The 17,462-nt window shown below is 36.7% G+C and overlaps 1 protein-coding gene and 2 non-coding genes across 3 annotated transcripts; all 3 read left to right on the forward strand.

The window, feature by feature from the left end:
- Positions 1–1,459: 1,459 nt before the first annotated feature.
- Trnar-ucu (transfer RNA arginine (anticodon UCU)) lies at positions 1,460–1,532 on the forward strand. The gene has a single exon. It is a non-coding gene; the product is annotated as a tRNA-Arg (tRNA).
- A 188-nt stretch (positions 1,533–1,720) lies between these two features.
- On the forward strand, positions 1,721–1,792 carry Trnaq-uug (transfer RNA glutamine (anticodon UUG)). The gene has a single exon. It is a non-coding gene; the product is annotated as a tRNA-Gln (tRNA).
- Positions 1,793–4,505: 2,713 nt separating this feature from the next.
- LOC120326903 (TLC domain-containing protein 5-like) lies at positions 4,506–17,405 on the forward strand. Its single transcript, XM_078111520.1, has 7 exons — positions 4,506–4,791; positions 5,628–5,743; positions 6,615–6,687; positions 9,576–9,726; positions 10,980–11,082; positions 11,330–11,447; positions 12,611–17,405. The coding sequence occupies exons 1-7, from the start codon at positions 4,706–4,708 to the stop codon at positions 12,768–12,770; spliced, it is 807 nt and encodes a 268-aa protein (XP_077967646.1). The 5' UTR covers positions 4,506–4,705; the 3' UTR covers positions 12,771–17,405.
- Positions 17,406–17,462: the final 57 nt, after the last annotated feature.

Here is a 17,462-nt window from a genome sequence, read left to right on the forward strand (position 1 = left end):
CCCGCTTTTTAGCGTTTTGTCCCGCCGTCCCGATAAGTCAGCCAAAAGTCCCGCTTTTCCAGCCGAATACACAAACATGTTCTCGTTACTGTTGTTTCTTTGTAGCGCAGCGCTAGCCTACTTACTGAAGGCGAATGCGTTCGTTTCCCGCTGATTCCCATTGATGGCGGACGTATCGCATGTAAAACCAATACTAATTAGTCTGAATTCGAATTAGTTTTACCGGTATCGTTAACGTCAATTCTTTCCTATTTTTCGAACTGAACCCGATATTTTGACAGAGAATATGCGCATGAAATTTTGAGAACAATATGGTCGATAAAGACAGCCGAGACAGCTTTAAATGTAGGAATGTAGGCTTATGTAGTAAAATCGGAAAATGTGAAGTTATAAAACAACAGCTAAGGGGTCGTTGTCTTTCGAGGCGTCCCGATTTGAAGTCACAAAAATATGGTAACCCTAGCCTTAGGGGCCTCAAGAAGGGCATAACACGGCCCTGATCTTACCGCAGTTCCGACTGCAGAACTTTGCAGTGTTAAACAATCAATCCGCTACTATGTATCTACTTTCTCCTTTGCTAAATTACAGTAATTATTACTCAACTAATGTAGTAATTATACCGGCGTAAAATGATCAGCGCTTTGTCAAGCGGAAGATTTTCTCCTCGCTTGACGAGTTAGTTTATGATTATTGCAACTAAACTAAAGCTCGTCGGAAGACATAATGACAATTACATTACTTCATTTAATTAAAACTAATGTTTAAAAACTGACAAAAACACGTAAAACCGCTAAGACGAGGCAATGTTTAAAAACTGACAAAAACACGTAAAACCGCTAAGACGAGGCAATGTTTATGAATATCTGTCTGAGCAAACGAAATGTCTGGTCGAACGAAGTGTCTGAGCGTCTGCAATAATTGCAATTGTTATATCATTGTTGCCTTTTTGCTGATTGGTCATTGTGACTGCTCCAACACATTTTCTTTCCTTCTGTCCGATGCATCAATTTCAGTACTTCAATACAATTATTGGACACGTCAGTGGACATAACGATCGTTTTGCATTTTATGCTGGCACTCTTCTTGTTCTTTGACACGTTTTTAAAAAGTCGCTTTTCTCTTTGATTTCTGGACCAATTGCTCTAAAATTTTCAGTGGGTAAACATAATTTTTTTCTTTAGAAGGCTATTACTTTCATTTATTTCAAACGTGTCCATATATTTAGCATAGCTCTCTTGTTTTGTCGGTACTCTTATTCTTGGTAATCTTGCAATGTGTTTATTCACTCTCATGACTCCTCGCTCATTTAATATATATATTGCTTTATTTTGTTATTCACGGCACGTGTTGGCTAAGCGACGTACGCCGCTCGTACATGGAACAGACTCGACCGAATCAAGTTTACTTCAAGGAAGTCTTCGAGATTCAAGTACGCTGTTTACACTTCCCCGAGCGTCTCGTCTCCGTAGCGCAATGGATAGCGCGCTGGACTTCTAATCCAGAGGTTCCGGGTTCGAGTCCCGGCGGAGATGGCTTTATTGCCGTAATTTTCAACTTGTTTTTGAGATAACACTACTCACGGCTTAAAATTTGCACATCTCCAAAAAATCAAACTTATTTTGACAAGACATGCGCCCATAAAGCGCGCAAAATCACCATTTACCTGACGATTAGCAAACACCATGAACAAAATCTCTCGTTAATACTTTGCCGCGTCGTCGGCCCCATGGTGTAATGGTTAGCACTCTGGACTTTGAATCCAGCGATCCGAGTTCAAATCTCGGTGGGACCTCTGTTTTCTTCCACTCTTGAGTGATTTGTCTTAATCATGGAATTGGTGAAAGACTTATGTATTAAAATAATATTATTATTAGGAATAAAATACATGGGTAAATAACTTTTTATATTATTAAAACATTTGACAACAAACATTTTACATTTGAACCCACGACAATTGCTCCTACATACTATTGCCCCTATGGAAATTTGCACCTACGGATATCTGAACCCATACTAACCCTAACTAATGGAATTTAGCACCCGCATATAGATTGAACCCGCGGATATACGGGCGCAAATGTATGAGTTCAAATGTGCTGTCACCTCCATAATACCAAAAGTTTGAGAACCCCTGCTCCAAACGACAGAATTAATTAGTTTTTTATTATCATTCATTACTTTGTGTTGATCACGTTTGTCATTTCACCCCTTGTAGGTATCGACAGACTAGCAAGTTGGAAGTCCATCAGAAATATTTGTGTGTTAGAGGTATCCTGGCCCCCGCAACGTGATTCATAACATATACAGGGAGTCTCGCAAGTAAGTACAGTATACACTTTTAATTTTGATTTTCTTCTCGGGTACTCATCATAGAGCGTTCATTTCTTCAGGAAACACAGTATGAATGAGTAGTAAAATTTAGGTATTGTTTGCATTATTCAACAACCCACATAATGACAAGGAGATTATCCCGAGAAAGGAGGTGGAAAATTACTGTTTGGCAAGAAGCATATAAAACAGTAAGGCATTCGGCACTTTTACGACGAAGAATTAGGAAGTTCTTCGAAAATTCATGGAAACTGAATCCGTGGTTATTGCACAAAGATCAGGAAGACCAAAGAGCGGACGCTCTGAGAAAAACATTCGAAGATGAAATAATTTCAAATTTTCTGTTAACGAAGCGATGGGTTTGCCTTACTGATTTACATGCTTCTTGCCAAACACCAATTTTGCTCCTCATTTCTTGAGTCAATCTCATGTCATTCTGTGGACTGTTGAAAAATGCAAACAATATCTAAACTTTATCTCTCATTCATACTGTTTCCCAGTGGCGTAGCATCCACCCCCGCAACCCCCGCAGTCGCGGGAGGGCCCACAGCACAAAGGGGTCCACGCGGTTAGAATTTAGAAATTTAAGCCGCAAAACCAAAAGCTGCATTGCAAAACCAGTAATGCATATCTTATAACGTTGATGTTACTTCTGCTCAAATTGTTTTGTTACGTAACAATGCCAGGGAGTCGATTTTCCGCGTCTTGTGGTTTGATCGCACCGGCAAAATTACGAAGGCTGTCAGAATGATGTCGAAAGCAAAACCTCTCAGTGAGGCACAGAAACGCAGAAAAGGAAGCCCGTATGATGAAAATTAAAGTAACCAAGATAAACGGCAAATTTTAGGTTACCATTGCCATTTAATAGCGACATGTTATGCTTTTTGACGAAATAAAAACAGCGTTGTTTTAGCTTATTTCCGAGAGTTTTTAGGGTCATTTCCACGAAATATTTTTGCAGGGGGGGGGGGGCACGAGAGTCTTGCTACGCCACTGCTGTTTACTGAAGAAATGGAAGCTCTATGATGAGTACCTAAAAAGCAAATCAAAATTAAGTGTGTATACTTACTTTTGAGACACCCTGTATATACGCTTTGGTCCACGTAAACGCTGGTCAGTACAGCTTCTTCCACCATCATAATTCATAAGCATAAGTTTATTTCAAATCTATAATCAGCATAACAGATCAGCGTTTCACAATCTGTGTTCTGTGGAACACTGCGGCGGTGTGGCTCAACGGGCTAAGCGTTAGGAATACGCTCGCCACCGCACCTCTAATTACTCTGCGTGGGTTCGCAGGTTCGAATCCCATGCAGGGATGGTTATGTGCGAGAGGATTGCTGGACTCCTCGCCGTCGTTGGGTGGTTCACGTAACCGCTGGTCGGTTACGGCTTCCTCCACCACCAAGTCCATGCTTCCGAAAACAAACAATACAGTAAAAACTAATCCCATACCCGACTTGGAATGGTAACCGGACGAGAGGCCGTGGTTCGCCATATGAATAAGCCGTCTTATCGGCTTTCCTCTCCCCCGGGATAAATATGTAAATCCTATCCTATCCTATCCACTGCTGTTTCGCGAGCTTATTCGGAGTGTTCTGCAGAATAGGGGTCGAAATTGCGATTAAATTGGTCGCCATGGCGATTTCGGCCGTACTTCGGCGACTCTGGAAGTCTGGGTCGCAAATTTATGTGTCTCAACTGGCGACTAACAGGCTATCTAAACAGGCGGACAGCATGGCGTTATTGTCAATCTTTCAATATCGTCGGCCTAAAGCAATTTCTAATTTTACCTTAGGAAACCACCAATCAATTTTACCTTTAAATTCAAAAAGCGTATGTGTTCCGAGGACAAAAAAAAAATTTTGAGAAACGATGTGACAGAAGTTAAAATAATTGATAAAAACGAAATAAATAAAACCGATTACGAATAATTCAGTCCATACATCTAAAATGATTATCAACGGTAATCAACTATTCTCATAACCGACACGGGCTGGTCACCATGTGAGAGTGAGTGATTCGCCATTTGATTATGCGGAAGTTTTTCTATCATCTGTAAAAATGTATGGATGCTAATCGATAATATTTGACTCCGTCCACCCCCATTAAAATGTCTCACTATCATCATCTCGCGGATTCAAAACAAACAAATCCGAAATAATTGAAAAAAAGCGGACGTAACGACCACATCCTTTCAAGCATACATAACAGCGGTTGATAGTCAGCGTTTTATCCTAAGCGTCTGGCCTTGGAAACGTTTATCAGACATGATTTCTGAATTACTCGGCATTTAGCGTTAGCTAGGCAGCTAGTTAGCTCCTCAACCATCGATTAGGATAGAATCCACCAATGCGGTAGTCACCTGTGCTTCATTATGGAAGATTTTTCAATTTGGAGAAAAGTAATAGGATGGGCCATATTGTGGTATACTTCATATAGATTTGTGAAGAGATTTAACAGGTAAATCTGTGAATTTAACTTTTTTTTGAACTTATTCAAAGGTTCCATGCCATGTTTAATGTGTGTGTACTGTCTGACTATGGAGTTTTCTTAAAATTGTTTACCACACTTCCTGACTTCTCATGATTTCTCCTTTCTGCCTTTCAATTTTAAACTTCAGAACTTTTTTAGTGTCTGGTATAGTTTAGTACCACATCCACTTCTAGTTGGCATGGCTCAACAATTTTTGCATATGTCAATCCTAACCCCCACCTGACTACGTCACCGAAAAATTACGTCACTTGTCAACTATTACTTACTGCTTGTCACCTATTACAATATTATGCAAATTACAGAATTATTGGACACACTCGGACACTATCGGCACATCATGCTTCTGTGCTTAGTGTTGCATCGTTAGGAATATGATTTTCATATCAGCTTTTCTTCTCCCAATTACTGAATTAATTTCAGAATCCTATCCGCCCTATTTTTCATTCAGTTTATTTTTAAAACTGATATAATATTCAACATATTTTACTTTATATATTGTAAAGAGAAAAAAGTATAAATCAACTACACATTTTTGAGATATTGACACATATTTGAACTAATTTTTTTAAATTGTGACAAAACCCTTCAATCTAAAATCTGTACATTTCAAACCTTACTTAAGGTTTTGTTTGCTCTCCTGATGCTGTAATCAGTTTTATTTATTTAGTTTTTATCAATTATTTTATTGTCTTTTATGCTAATTATAGAGTCCAAATAAACTTATACTAAACTGAATAAGTTCCCCAAATTAATAATCAGTCTGTGAATCAGAGTCTCAAAACTTGATATTTTATTTTTTTCAGCACAAAATGCCCAGAGTACAGCTGTCGAATTATAACAGTTATTCATGCAATTATAATCACTGTGATCAACTGCAAACTCTTGTTTTTCTCAGGGACATGGCCGTTTGATATGTTAGGTAAATGCATTTCTATTCTATTATAAGGGCATTCTTTCTGATTTTATTGCCATTTTCTCGCCCAAGAAGAAATTGCGCATAAAACAGCAGTATTGCTACCAAGCAATTTGGACGAGAGTATAGTAACTAAAGGCACCACAGACAAATTATCATGGAACTGAAGTCATTTTCACGCATTTCCAATTTCTCAAAAATTAGTTAAATTTAGACAAGCTTTCATATATAAATTTGGTAGCAAGGTTTTTACCATTTAGCATTCAGCTAAACATGGATAGAGCTACACTAAAGTGATCGCTCTTTTGAGTTATTTCTTGTTTTGTCTCAGCATGACGTTAACCAGGGTTGGAGAGCCAGTGTCACAGAGCCGTCACATTTTAGTTATGTGGACCTGGGCCAGAGCTCCCAAACTAGCCCCCGGCCCTGACATTAATAATCTGAACTGACCTATTCAATCACTAATCTCCGGACTGACTCCCGATTTATATTTCCAAATTGTTTTCATTTTTTTTTGAAAAACAATAGTTCATATTATTTCATGTTTGTTCTACGTCATCTGCTGCTGAACTCAGGAAATACGGTGTCGCTTATGCAATTACTGAATAGTCTTTTACAACCCCTGTCAATTGCGGTTGAAATTTTGTATCTGTTTTTAATTGATATATACATACAATCTTTTCTTTTATTGTATCGATACAATGTTTTATGCATGACAATAATAAATATCTGGATGTTAATCTTAAAAAGTTAGAGTGTGATCGAACGAAGGCTCACGAATATAATTGCTATTTCATGGCTTTATGGTTCAATATATAATCATCTCCTAGTGTACCCAGTCGCAACTAAAAATACTTCTAAATTATTTTTTTTTCAGGCCTTCCGAATAATCCGATTGAAATTGATGTTATTTCTGTCTCGTTAGGATATTTCTTTTATGATTTTATATGGTGAGTAATATTTGAAGTTAATTATATGAAATGTTTTCCTAAAATTGATGAGGAATAATTTTTAGCCTTGCCATGTTCGACGTATTATTTTTCATTATCTTTCTCAAACGGTGGGGCGCCTCCACAAGGGAGGTGTAGATAATATTTTGAGGGAGCATGAAACTAATTGAAAATAAAAATAACATTTTTGTTTTAATTTTTGATGGGGACTGATATTTCACTCTAAATTTGTCTGATTCTTATAATTGTGAGCACACCTTCATTATATGACTTAGAAAATCGTTCATGATATACTGTACAATTCTTCTCAACAATAGGCAGGGATGTCAAGGATAAATAAAGCACTACTTGGCGAATTACAACGTTTCGATATATACCGGTTGTGCTTTATTTATCCCTGACATGAATATACGGTACCTGGTGGCAATCATGCGCTGATAGGATGGGATTTTACTGACATTGTGCTTGTTATTCATTACAACTCTGTCCATATATTGAGCATTTCTTTATTAATTCTATCAAATTTATTGATTGGAAACCACTCTTTCATATAACATTGGTAACAAAAAAATTTACCAATTGTGCCTGCAGTTATGACGTTTTGAATCGCATGTTTATCATTGGACTTTTGTATCCATATATATTTTTTTTAACATTAGGCGGGAATTTGGCTGGCATTGTAGTGATCATATTAATCACTCTTTTATATGACATTGGTAAAAAATTTTAGCAATTGTGCCTGCAAATCTGCTGACATTGCGGATTGCCATATTAATCATTTCACTTATTTGTCAATATGTTTGACTTTTACTCTCCCATATATATAGTAACAAGCTTGCCACTTAGTGTTTGACAAGCACATCTCCATATGCAGTTCAATAAAATATTTTAGGATAATATCTTTCTAGGAATTTTGCTGGCCATATTTGTCACTCATTCATAATAATGACATTGTTGAACATTTTTAACAATTGTGCTGCAGTTCGGGCATTGTGAATTACTACATAATCATTAGACTCCTGTTTCCATATGTTTGAGCACTGCTCTCTCATTTACTGTCGAGCTTGTTGCTTCTGCTAGATAAAATTCTTTTGGGAATTTTGAGGACATTGTAGTGGCCCTATAAATCACTCTTTCATATGACATTGGTAAAATTTTATTTGCAATTCTGCTGACATTGCGGATTGCCATATTATTCATTAGACTTCTGTGTCTATATCAGGGTGGTCCAAACCCAGGCCCGCGGGCCACATGTGGCCTGCCACTTCATTATCTGTGGCCCGCGTCGCATTCGGAGAGGAATCAAAAAATCGCATTTCGTGTTGTTTCGTCATAAAATTAACCAAAAAATCTTTTGACATATTGTTGCATCACTAATGTCACTGAATTGGCTATTGTTATGGCTTGCGGAGGCAACTAGCGAAGTTAAACGAGCGAAGTGCTTGGCACTATTGAGGCCCGCGAACAATGCAGAAGCAATGTTGTGGCCTGCGGAGCTGCCAATCTTGGACCACCCTGGTATATATGTTCGCGTATTGCTCCTTTACATACTATTGACATGATACCTTGACATGACATTTAATATCTTTGGACTGGGATTTTGCTGACATTAAAGGTCGCAATATAAGTTATCTGATCTTGGTGTCCATATTTTTGAGAACTACTCTATTACACAAGAAAAATAATAATAATGAAAAAAAACACGAATTTTGACAAGGTTTTCAATATGATGTTATATGTTCCAGGTGTCTCCATTATAACACAGAATCCTTTCAGATGTTTTAAAATATAGCAGCCCTTCACACATGGTTGTAGTCAGGAATTTTCAAAGGGGGGAGGGGGCATTCTGAAATTTGTAATTGCCAAGCCAGGCGGCGGTGTGGCTCAGCGGGCTAAGCGTTAGGAATACATTCGCCACCGCACCTCTAATTACTCTGCGTGGGTTCGCAGGTTTGAATCCCATGCAGGGATGGTTATGTGTGAGAGGATTGCTGGACTCCTCGCCGTCGTTGGGTGGTTCACGTAACCACTGGTCGGTTACGGCTTCCTCCACCACCAAGTCCATGCTTCCGAAAACAAACCATATAACTAATCCCATACCCGACTTGGAATGGTAACCGGACGAGATGCCGTGGTTCGCCATATGGATAAGCCGTCTTATCGGCTTTCCTCTCCCCCGGGATAAATATGTGGATCCTATCCTAATCCTATCCAGACCATATCAGCTTAATGTGGCTTTTCAAAAGTCTCAAGGGTCGAAAAAGCATTTCAAGCTACGAAAATTTGTAGTGTATCGTACAGAAAAAAGTTTTTTTCTACATTTTAAAAAAGGGGGGAGGGGGTCCGACCGTTCAACCTCCCTCCTCTGGCTACGCCCCTGATCTTACATATTCTTTGTATAAAGCAGGGGTTCCCAAGCTTTTTTCAGGACGACCCCAAAGACAAACTTTCAAGTGTCCAGTGCGACCCCAGGTCAATATATATATTTTTCATAAAACTTTAGAGCTTCTTTCACTGGACTTTTGAGTTTGGTCATGTGGTGGTATTAAGTAAAATAAGCTAAAACCCACCAGTGATGTCACAATAAACACCTACATTTTCAATAACAAAAGCATAGAGTGATGCCTATGTTTTACATTAAGCCATGGTACAAACTGCTAAATTTAACATGGTTTGTCAAATCTTAGATGAGTTGTACATCCATCCTCTTCCATACCTCAGCGACCCCAATGACCCCATGACCTGGGTCTAAAAAGCGTTTTAAGCTATGAAAAATGGCTATGTATGATACAGGAATCTTCCCCTTGTTTGGACCGAAACCCGCATAGAGAAAAATAATAAAAAAACATATTTTGACAACGTTTTCAATATACTGTTGTATATTCCAGGTGCCTCCATTATAACACAGAAGGACCAATCATGCTTATTCATCATATGATCAGTATAGTGACAATGTCCATCAGCTTATGGATGGGGGTGTCGGGAGTTGAAGTTTTAGCAACGATCTTTGGAAGTGAAATTTCAACAATATTTTTAGATGTAAGTATGGATAGTGTTACCCCTAATTGGGGTGGGGGACATTTTTAATTTTTTTTTTTGGGAGGAAGGGAGGGATGTACAGAAATAAAAAATGCATCTTTTTACATTTTGAGATTGGTTCCCCTAAGAAAGGGGCATTTTAAGGGATTCAACATTCATTCAAATAAATTTAAAATTTGCTCTATATTTTCAAGATTTTAGAGATATTTCATAAATCATTCATCCTTTTTTTATTGACACAATAAAATCACATCATGAAAAAAAAACATTGCAAATATCCCCAAATTTATGTATATACTAATTGAGTGTACCGGCATTCTTTGGGTGTCGCTGCTGGATAACCATATTTGGTTCCCCACGCCTTCCCTTCCCAGTAAAATTATACGATTACCTCTTTTTTGGATATTTTATGTGATTGTTTTTTACTGGTTGGATAACATAAACTTGACTTGAATTGTGTGGCAGGAGTCACAGGGGAACTTGGAAGATCGCCAAGCAGAAGGATCTACAATACTTGATTTATTTCAATTTTAAAGTTTGTCGATTTGAGTTGAAATCTGTCAATTACACTCAAATATGCTTTATTAAATAAACTTTTGGCAACAGAGAAAAGAGATACAAATACAAGAATATTTATCTCTTTTTCTCTCTGCTGTAAAATCAGAGGAATTCACAATGATTTTTGCAACTTTTTTTAACACATTGCACAAGTTTTTTGTAAAATGTATCCAAGATAGGAAGTATTTCGATTTTAAAGCACAGGGTGATGACCCCTTAGAATTCATAAATTTCTCGATTACTCATACGAAAATGAAGAAAATTTTATCAAAATAACTGTTTGTGGATGATTGTACTCAAAGGTTCAATAATCTAAGACACTTTACACAGAAGCTATGTTCTCTATAGACCTGGGTCAGGGGTGGACACTTCTTATATTTGGGGGAGCGAACTTGGATCGTCAACCAAGAAGCACGGTTATTCATTTGTTCCCGCTGCAAGTTGCGCCTATCGCACCTTTCGAACACACTGATGTTTTTGTAAGTCGAAAACAACATATGTTAATAAGATATAGACAAAATCATCTGGAGGGCGGGGTTGACCCCCGGAAGTCCTCCCCTGATCTGGGTTTCGGGTCACCATGTAATAGCGCACAAAAAGTCTTTTATGGTTTAAAATATCAGAATTAATGTTTTTCTGTAAAATCACCATACGTTTTCGCTCGAATTTTGATGGAAATTTTTTTTTTATTTCAGCTACGATGGTTCATTAAATACCATAAGATGCATGATACAACTGTGGGAATAACAAATGATATTTTATTTGTTCTTTTATTCGTTGGATTTCGAATATTTCTTGGTAAGTTTAAGTTTTTTATTTCTAAATTTATTAGTGAAAAATTTCAGAAATATATATTTATATATGTACTCAGGTACACAGATCAACTTTGACAATCAGTTCAGCCTGTTTTGTATTTATCATTGCTGCAGTTTAGACAGAAATTTTTTTTTGTCAAAACACATTCAGTTGGGACAACTTTAGTAAAATTTTGAATGTTTTTTTCAATCAGTATGGAGACTTTAAATTTTTCTTCATATTTTTCCAGGAGGATACCTCGCATACTGTGAACTTCTTTCACCGGCACCCATCATTATGAAGCTCGGTGGTTCATGCATGTACCTCGTCAATTGTGTATTTCTGTTCCAAGTTCTATCATTTGCAAGGTAAGTCAATTTCTTGTTTCTCCCCCGGCAATCAATATTCAGTCTTCTTTCATTAAGTGTCACAAGGCTTATAAACAGTGATTCCATCGATCTGGAACTCAAAATAAGGACGACTTGAAAATTTTCTGCATTGTAAGCAAAAATAGATGGCTTTCCTATGGCTTCCAGGTTAATGTCACAATTACAGAAGACACAGTGTGCCAAGCACTCACCCTTCAAGCTTCGTTTAACTTTGAATTCTTTCCCGTACTCATCACGAAAAACGTTCTTACGTTTGCTCATTTTTAAATTTAGGCTAAAATAACCACCACCACAACAAAACCTAACGATCGCCACACTAACAATGTTTCATGCTTATCTGTGCCTTGCTTCTTTGTGTTCCAAATAAGATTGTGTTACTTTTATGATGCCACAATAAAGCTTTGGCGATAAAACAAACAACACAAAGCTTCCTTTATGAAGTCCAAATAGAACAAAATAAGGACACGCAAGCCAAAAATAAGGACAAATCTTAGACCAAGGACGGTATGGAATCCCTGCCTATAAATAAACTTTATAATTTTCTTATATTCGATTGCGCTCTGCGCTTTTTTTTTTAATTTCTGCATATGAATTTTTCATTTTATTCACTCTCTGAGAAAACATGTTTCTATGCAAATTTGCTTGAAGCATTTTCAACAAAAAATTAAAACAAAACTGATAGAAGAGTTTTAAGTGGCCATGGCCACTAATCTAACAAAATATTAGTTTGGGTAGTTGTACGTTTCCTGGTCATTTCATTTAAACAACTCTGATAGCTTTTTAGTCTTCAATAAATGCAGACTTGGAGCCGAACCCATGATTGCAGTCTTCCCAACTCTGATACGTGCTAGGCTTGTTAGACTAATGTTGAACTCTCAAGCAAAAATCTAACCCTTCATAACATTGCTCTGATTTTTTTAACTTTTTTTTTTTTGACTTTTTATTAGATCCCATCATCCCCATTATTTAAGCCAGTTGTTCTCAAAGAGCGCGCCGTGAAAATTAACAAAAACAAAATTGAGTTTTATTTAAAGCAGCATTCTCTTTGTATAGGTGCGCCATGAGGTTTTTCCCTGATAATTTGGCACCGTATGCACAAAAAGTTTGTGAACCGCTGATTTAAGTCATTTTTACTTTTGTAGATACAAAGCTAAGAAGTTGTTATTCAAACAACCATCAAAACCAACCTTCACAACTTCAGAAAAAGAATCGAAACCAGAAATGAACGGACATACCAACGGAAACGCAGCTGGTGACATGGCAAATGGAGTCAGATATAGAAGTACAACAGAAGCAAAATAAACGGTACTCCCGTAGTGTGTGTACCAGGTTAGGGTTAGGACATAATTTTATTCCGATTTTCCTTATTTTAGTTCCATTACGAGTTTGGGGACTGTCTGTGTTAGCAAAGTGAATATACTCCCTGCTCATCGTCCCTTCACACAACTTGATGTAAAGTAGACGAACAAAATTAGTTACCTCCATATTGGTACACACACTTCTGAGGCACCTAATAAACTGACTGTAGTGTATGAGGAATATAGAATCTCAGGGATTTATTTGAAATAAAAGTTTATAGGAATAACATCTGCTTCAAACAAATAGAAGTAAAATAAAGTTTTTTATGCTATTTAAAGTGCTGCTGCACACTAACATACCGTAAATGTAATTCTGTAATGTTTCGCCTGACCAAAGTCAGACTTCCCCAGATAAGCAGTTTACAGAAAAACATTTGTGTTAGAGTAAAAAAAATGGTTTTAAATTTCTTGTCTGAGTAATTCTAATTTTGGTCGGACAAAACGTTACGCAAATACAATTTGTTTTAGTGTACAGCAGTATAGTTATGTTTATTCCTGCTACAGCATCTTTGCATTATACGAATCCACTTGCATGAAGACATTGAGGAAGGAGTGGGAGTTAGTCTCGTGCAACCCAACCCATAATTAGGTATTTTTGTGTCATTAAAAGGAATAGGGATACTGAAGTAGGTTTGAAGTTTTGCGTTTATTGTATTATTTTTCAAATTTTCTTTTGCAAAAGAGCTCTGTAGAAAATCCACAACATATATATATCATAAGTAAGTGATTCAAGATTCTTGCTGCTTATTATAACATATATATTTCACAGAAATAAGCTGTCGCATACGAATACTAAATACGATGTCAAGACTCGGTGTTCGGTACTCCTGAACTATGCACACCAAGATGTCGCACAACCTGAACCCTAACCTGGTACACAACCTGAGTTCAGGTTGTGCGCCATCTTGGTTCGCATACTTCTGGAGGTCTCAATGTTCTAGCATCCCCTGTTTTGGATAATTATGTATCTGTATATATATATTTCGGGGCTCCCGAAGTATGCGAAACCAAGATGGCGGACATCGGAAAATAATATGTGTACTAGGTTAGGGTTAGGCCATAATTTTAGGTATAAATACTACGGGAGGCTCTTGGCTAGTCTTCGAACTGATAATAGGACTAAAATAAGGAAAATTGGAAAAAAATTATCGCCTAACCCTAACCTGTTACCCATGTTACGTTCTGATGTCCGCCATCTTGGTTCGCATACTTCGGGAGCACCTATATTTCATATAAAATTGAAATGCAAAAGATTGGTTTATGCATGGTGACAAAATTCCAGGCTTATCGAAAATCTGATTTTTTTCATATTTCTAATATTTCAGTTCTTTTTTTATACTCGTAGGTAAATGTAAAAAACATGCAGTGCTGTTCACGTTTAGTGCGTGCAACAACCGGCAATCCAATTATATTTTAATCCTTGACTGATCATTTTTTACATATATCAGCAAAAATGCTTCAAATATTTAACAACATGAGGTTTATTGATTAGTCGGTTAGCATTTAGGTCATTCTGCGTGACCCTGGGGATTGTACTTTTATACATAAATACCTATGGAGATAAAATTTAGACAAGTGGTCCTCGGACTTTTTAAGCCACGCCCTCTTTTTGGAATTTGTCAAGTTTCGCGCCCCTTCTCAAAAATTACTAGCTAACAATAAGCTACACATAACAGATTGTAAGGCGAAATTATGTTTTATTCAATAAACACGTTGTAAATGCGTGGATGAAACGTAAATATCCAAAATAAAGAAATGTAAATACCCAAAATAAGGCGGGTAAGATCACATCCAACAGATATTTTTATTCTTCAATAACTTCACAACCCCCTCAAAAATTTGCACTCCCCACTGTTTGAGAACGACTGATTTAGATAAAAAGCATTTTTGAAAAATTATCGAAATTAGTTCTTTATTCTTGTTTTGTAGATGGAATTTTATTTTCAATTTTAATCACACTGTTTCAATATTTTATCTTGATTTTTATTATTTTGTATTTTTTGTGTCAACATTTTTTATAGTGGTGAAGCTTACTTCTCTTTGTCTGACTCTGTCTTGAGCAGTGGTTCTCAACCCTTTCTTCTTCGTGGCCCACTTTCGTCCTCTTTCGGGGCCCACTTTTATTGCACAAATTACTCTGCGGCCCATTAACTTTCTCATGCAACTCTCCCACACACATAGACATTTTCACCTAAATAAATAAAATGCCACTCCGTAGCAAAAACAGTATTATCATTCATTGCTACTGCAATCGAAGTTTAACTCATTTATCAATAACTCTTACGTTTGTGTTCCATCTGAAAATGTTTCAATGGCGCACTTGTTGAGAACCGGCAGTCTGAAGATAATTGTCATTTGTCCCCTAACCATTCAAAAAATGGCACTTAAAGACTAAATAAATCTTCAATACTATAAATCTTTTGACCGGGAAAACTTTGAATTTTTTTTACACTTTTTCAAATTTTTTAAACAAGCAGCTAAAAAATTGTGACAAATTCTACATCACCGGTTCTCAACAAGTAGGCCATGGCCCGACACTGGGCCATAGAGACATCTTTAAGTGGGCCACGAGACTACAAAAAATTACTACGGTTATTGAAAAGTTTATTTTATTTGTGTCATTATAGTCAAATTTTTATTTTAGTAGCAATGAATGATGCTGCTACTTATCATTCATATTAATGAAGTATAAAGTATTTATTTTTGCAAAAATAGTCTTTTTTTCTTGTAGTTTTTTCCTTGCATGAGAAAGTTAGTGTGCCACAGAATTTTTTATCCAAAGAAAGTTGGCCACGAAAAAAAATGGTTGACAACCACTGTTCTTAACCCAATATGAATTTGTAAAACACGTCAAAAAAATCAGGGTAAACCTTAAAGTACATAAAGAACCTAACAAACCTTATAATTTTTATATTGTTTTGAATGCATGTCCAGCATAATCAAAGTATTGATGGTGTTTGTGTGGGAATTTGTGTGATTCAATGACTGTTGATCAAAACAAGAAGTTTGTGAATGTGGGAGACGTTTGAAATATAAAACTCATCAGAGTAAACCTCAAGTACCGGTATATACACAGACCTCACAACATCTGTTCTAGATCCACTATGAATTTATAAAACCCAACAAAGAATCAGGGTAAACCTTAAGTACATGCACAAACCTTGTAATTTAATATTATTTTGAATGCTTGTTCAGAAACGCATAATCACGATATTGATGGCACTTGTGTGGGAATGTGTGTAATCTATTGACTGTTGATCAAAACAGGAAGCTTCTGGATGTGGGAGGCGTTTGAACGCATAACACCAACAAAACTTTATTATCACTTGTGCTTTTTGTCATATGAATCAGCCCTGCAGTAACCACACGAGAAAACAATTTTAGATCCATTATAGATTATAAAACTCATCAAGTAAGCCATAACTAACGGTATATACACAGATCTTACAGATTTATATTATTTTGAATGAGGGGGTGGGCAATTTTCGGCCCGTGGGACGGATCCAACCCACCACACTGTTATATCTGGCCCACTTGTGCCTGCTGGAATAACGATTATAGTTTTTATGGATTTAAATTTTTGTTGAAAATAACGAATCGATGGCAAAATAAATAACGTGCTTCAGTGCATAAACTTAGAAAACCTTATAGATTAATTTGAATATATTTTCGAGGAGGCATTTGAATGCATAACTCCTCTGAGAAAAAAACTCTCTTTGAACACTACCCGTTGCATGATCAGAAACGCATAATCGGGGTATGGATGGCGTTAGTGTGCAAATAATCATCGCAGAAAGCCTGTGTTATTCTAGTATGATTGTCGTTATGTGTTTTCACTTGTGTGAGTGTCGTTTCAGCGCTCGTTATAAACCTTTATATAGGTTTTGCTCATTTTCCTGATCTTTCAGTTGCCCTTGTCTGAGTTATTTTATTTGTGTTGTAGACGAAAGATTGAAATAAAATTGTATTGCATTGATAAGGGAGGCGTTTGAATCCATAACTTTCATCAATTACGCATATTGTCATATGAATCAGCCTGGTAGTGACTGGAGCTAAGATATGAAGCCCGAGGTTGACCCGAAATTCGGGCCGGGTCAGGCTTCTCCATCATGACTTTTTTTTAAATAAATATATGTTTATAAACTATATATACTAAAACTATTTGTATTTGTTCAAAGAACTCCCTAAATAAAATATGAAATTCGAGCTCCGGCTTGCAAATCCAGTTAACTAGTCGAGCCCGGTCGGGTTTAATACCAATGGGCACGGCTCAGGCTGAAATTTTTAAGCCCGATCTTACCTCTAGGAAACTTTTTCATGTACTATATGTTTTACTGTCCAGCAGCGGTGACTTTCTACCAGAAAATGAATGTTTCAATTTTTCTTTTACTATATGTTTCGTAAAGCTTTTTTGTAATCGAATTTCATGCTATGCAGCACATTAGTCAATTAGGAATTTATAATTTTAACTTTTTAATCAACTTTTTATGGTCTGTATTTCTTTGATTATATTTATATTGCTTCATTCAAATTTTGGTATTTGATCTGAGAACCGTTCCATTAAATTAACATGTATCAGTTTGGTAGTTTTATTTTTTTCTGCGACATGATCCAACCGAGGGAGGCGGCCAAATCT

This window comes from Styela clava, chromosome 4 (assembly GCF_964204865.1).
Source record: "Styela clava chromosome 4, kaStyClav1.hap1.2, whole genome shotgun sequence".
Taxonomy (NCBI): Eukaryota; Metazoa; Chordata; class Ascidiacea; order Stolidobranchia; family Styelidae; genus Styela; species Styela clava.

Bases quoted from the DNA above. Each gene is read 5' to 3' on its own strand.
- LOC120326903 (XM_078111520.1), top strand. From the start codon at position 4,706: ATGGAAGATTTTTCAATTTGGAGAAAAGTAATAGGATGGGCCATATTG. The intron at 9,727-10,979 runs GTAAGTATGGAT...TTTTTATTTCAG, and splicing joins TTTCAACAATATTTTTAGAT to CTACGATGGTTCATTAAATA. The intron at 11,083-11,329 runs GTAAGTTTAAGT...ATATTTTTCCAG, and splicing joins TGGATTTCGAATATTTCTTG to GAGGATACCTCGCATACTGT.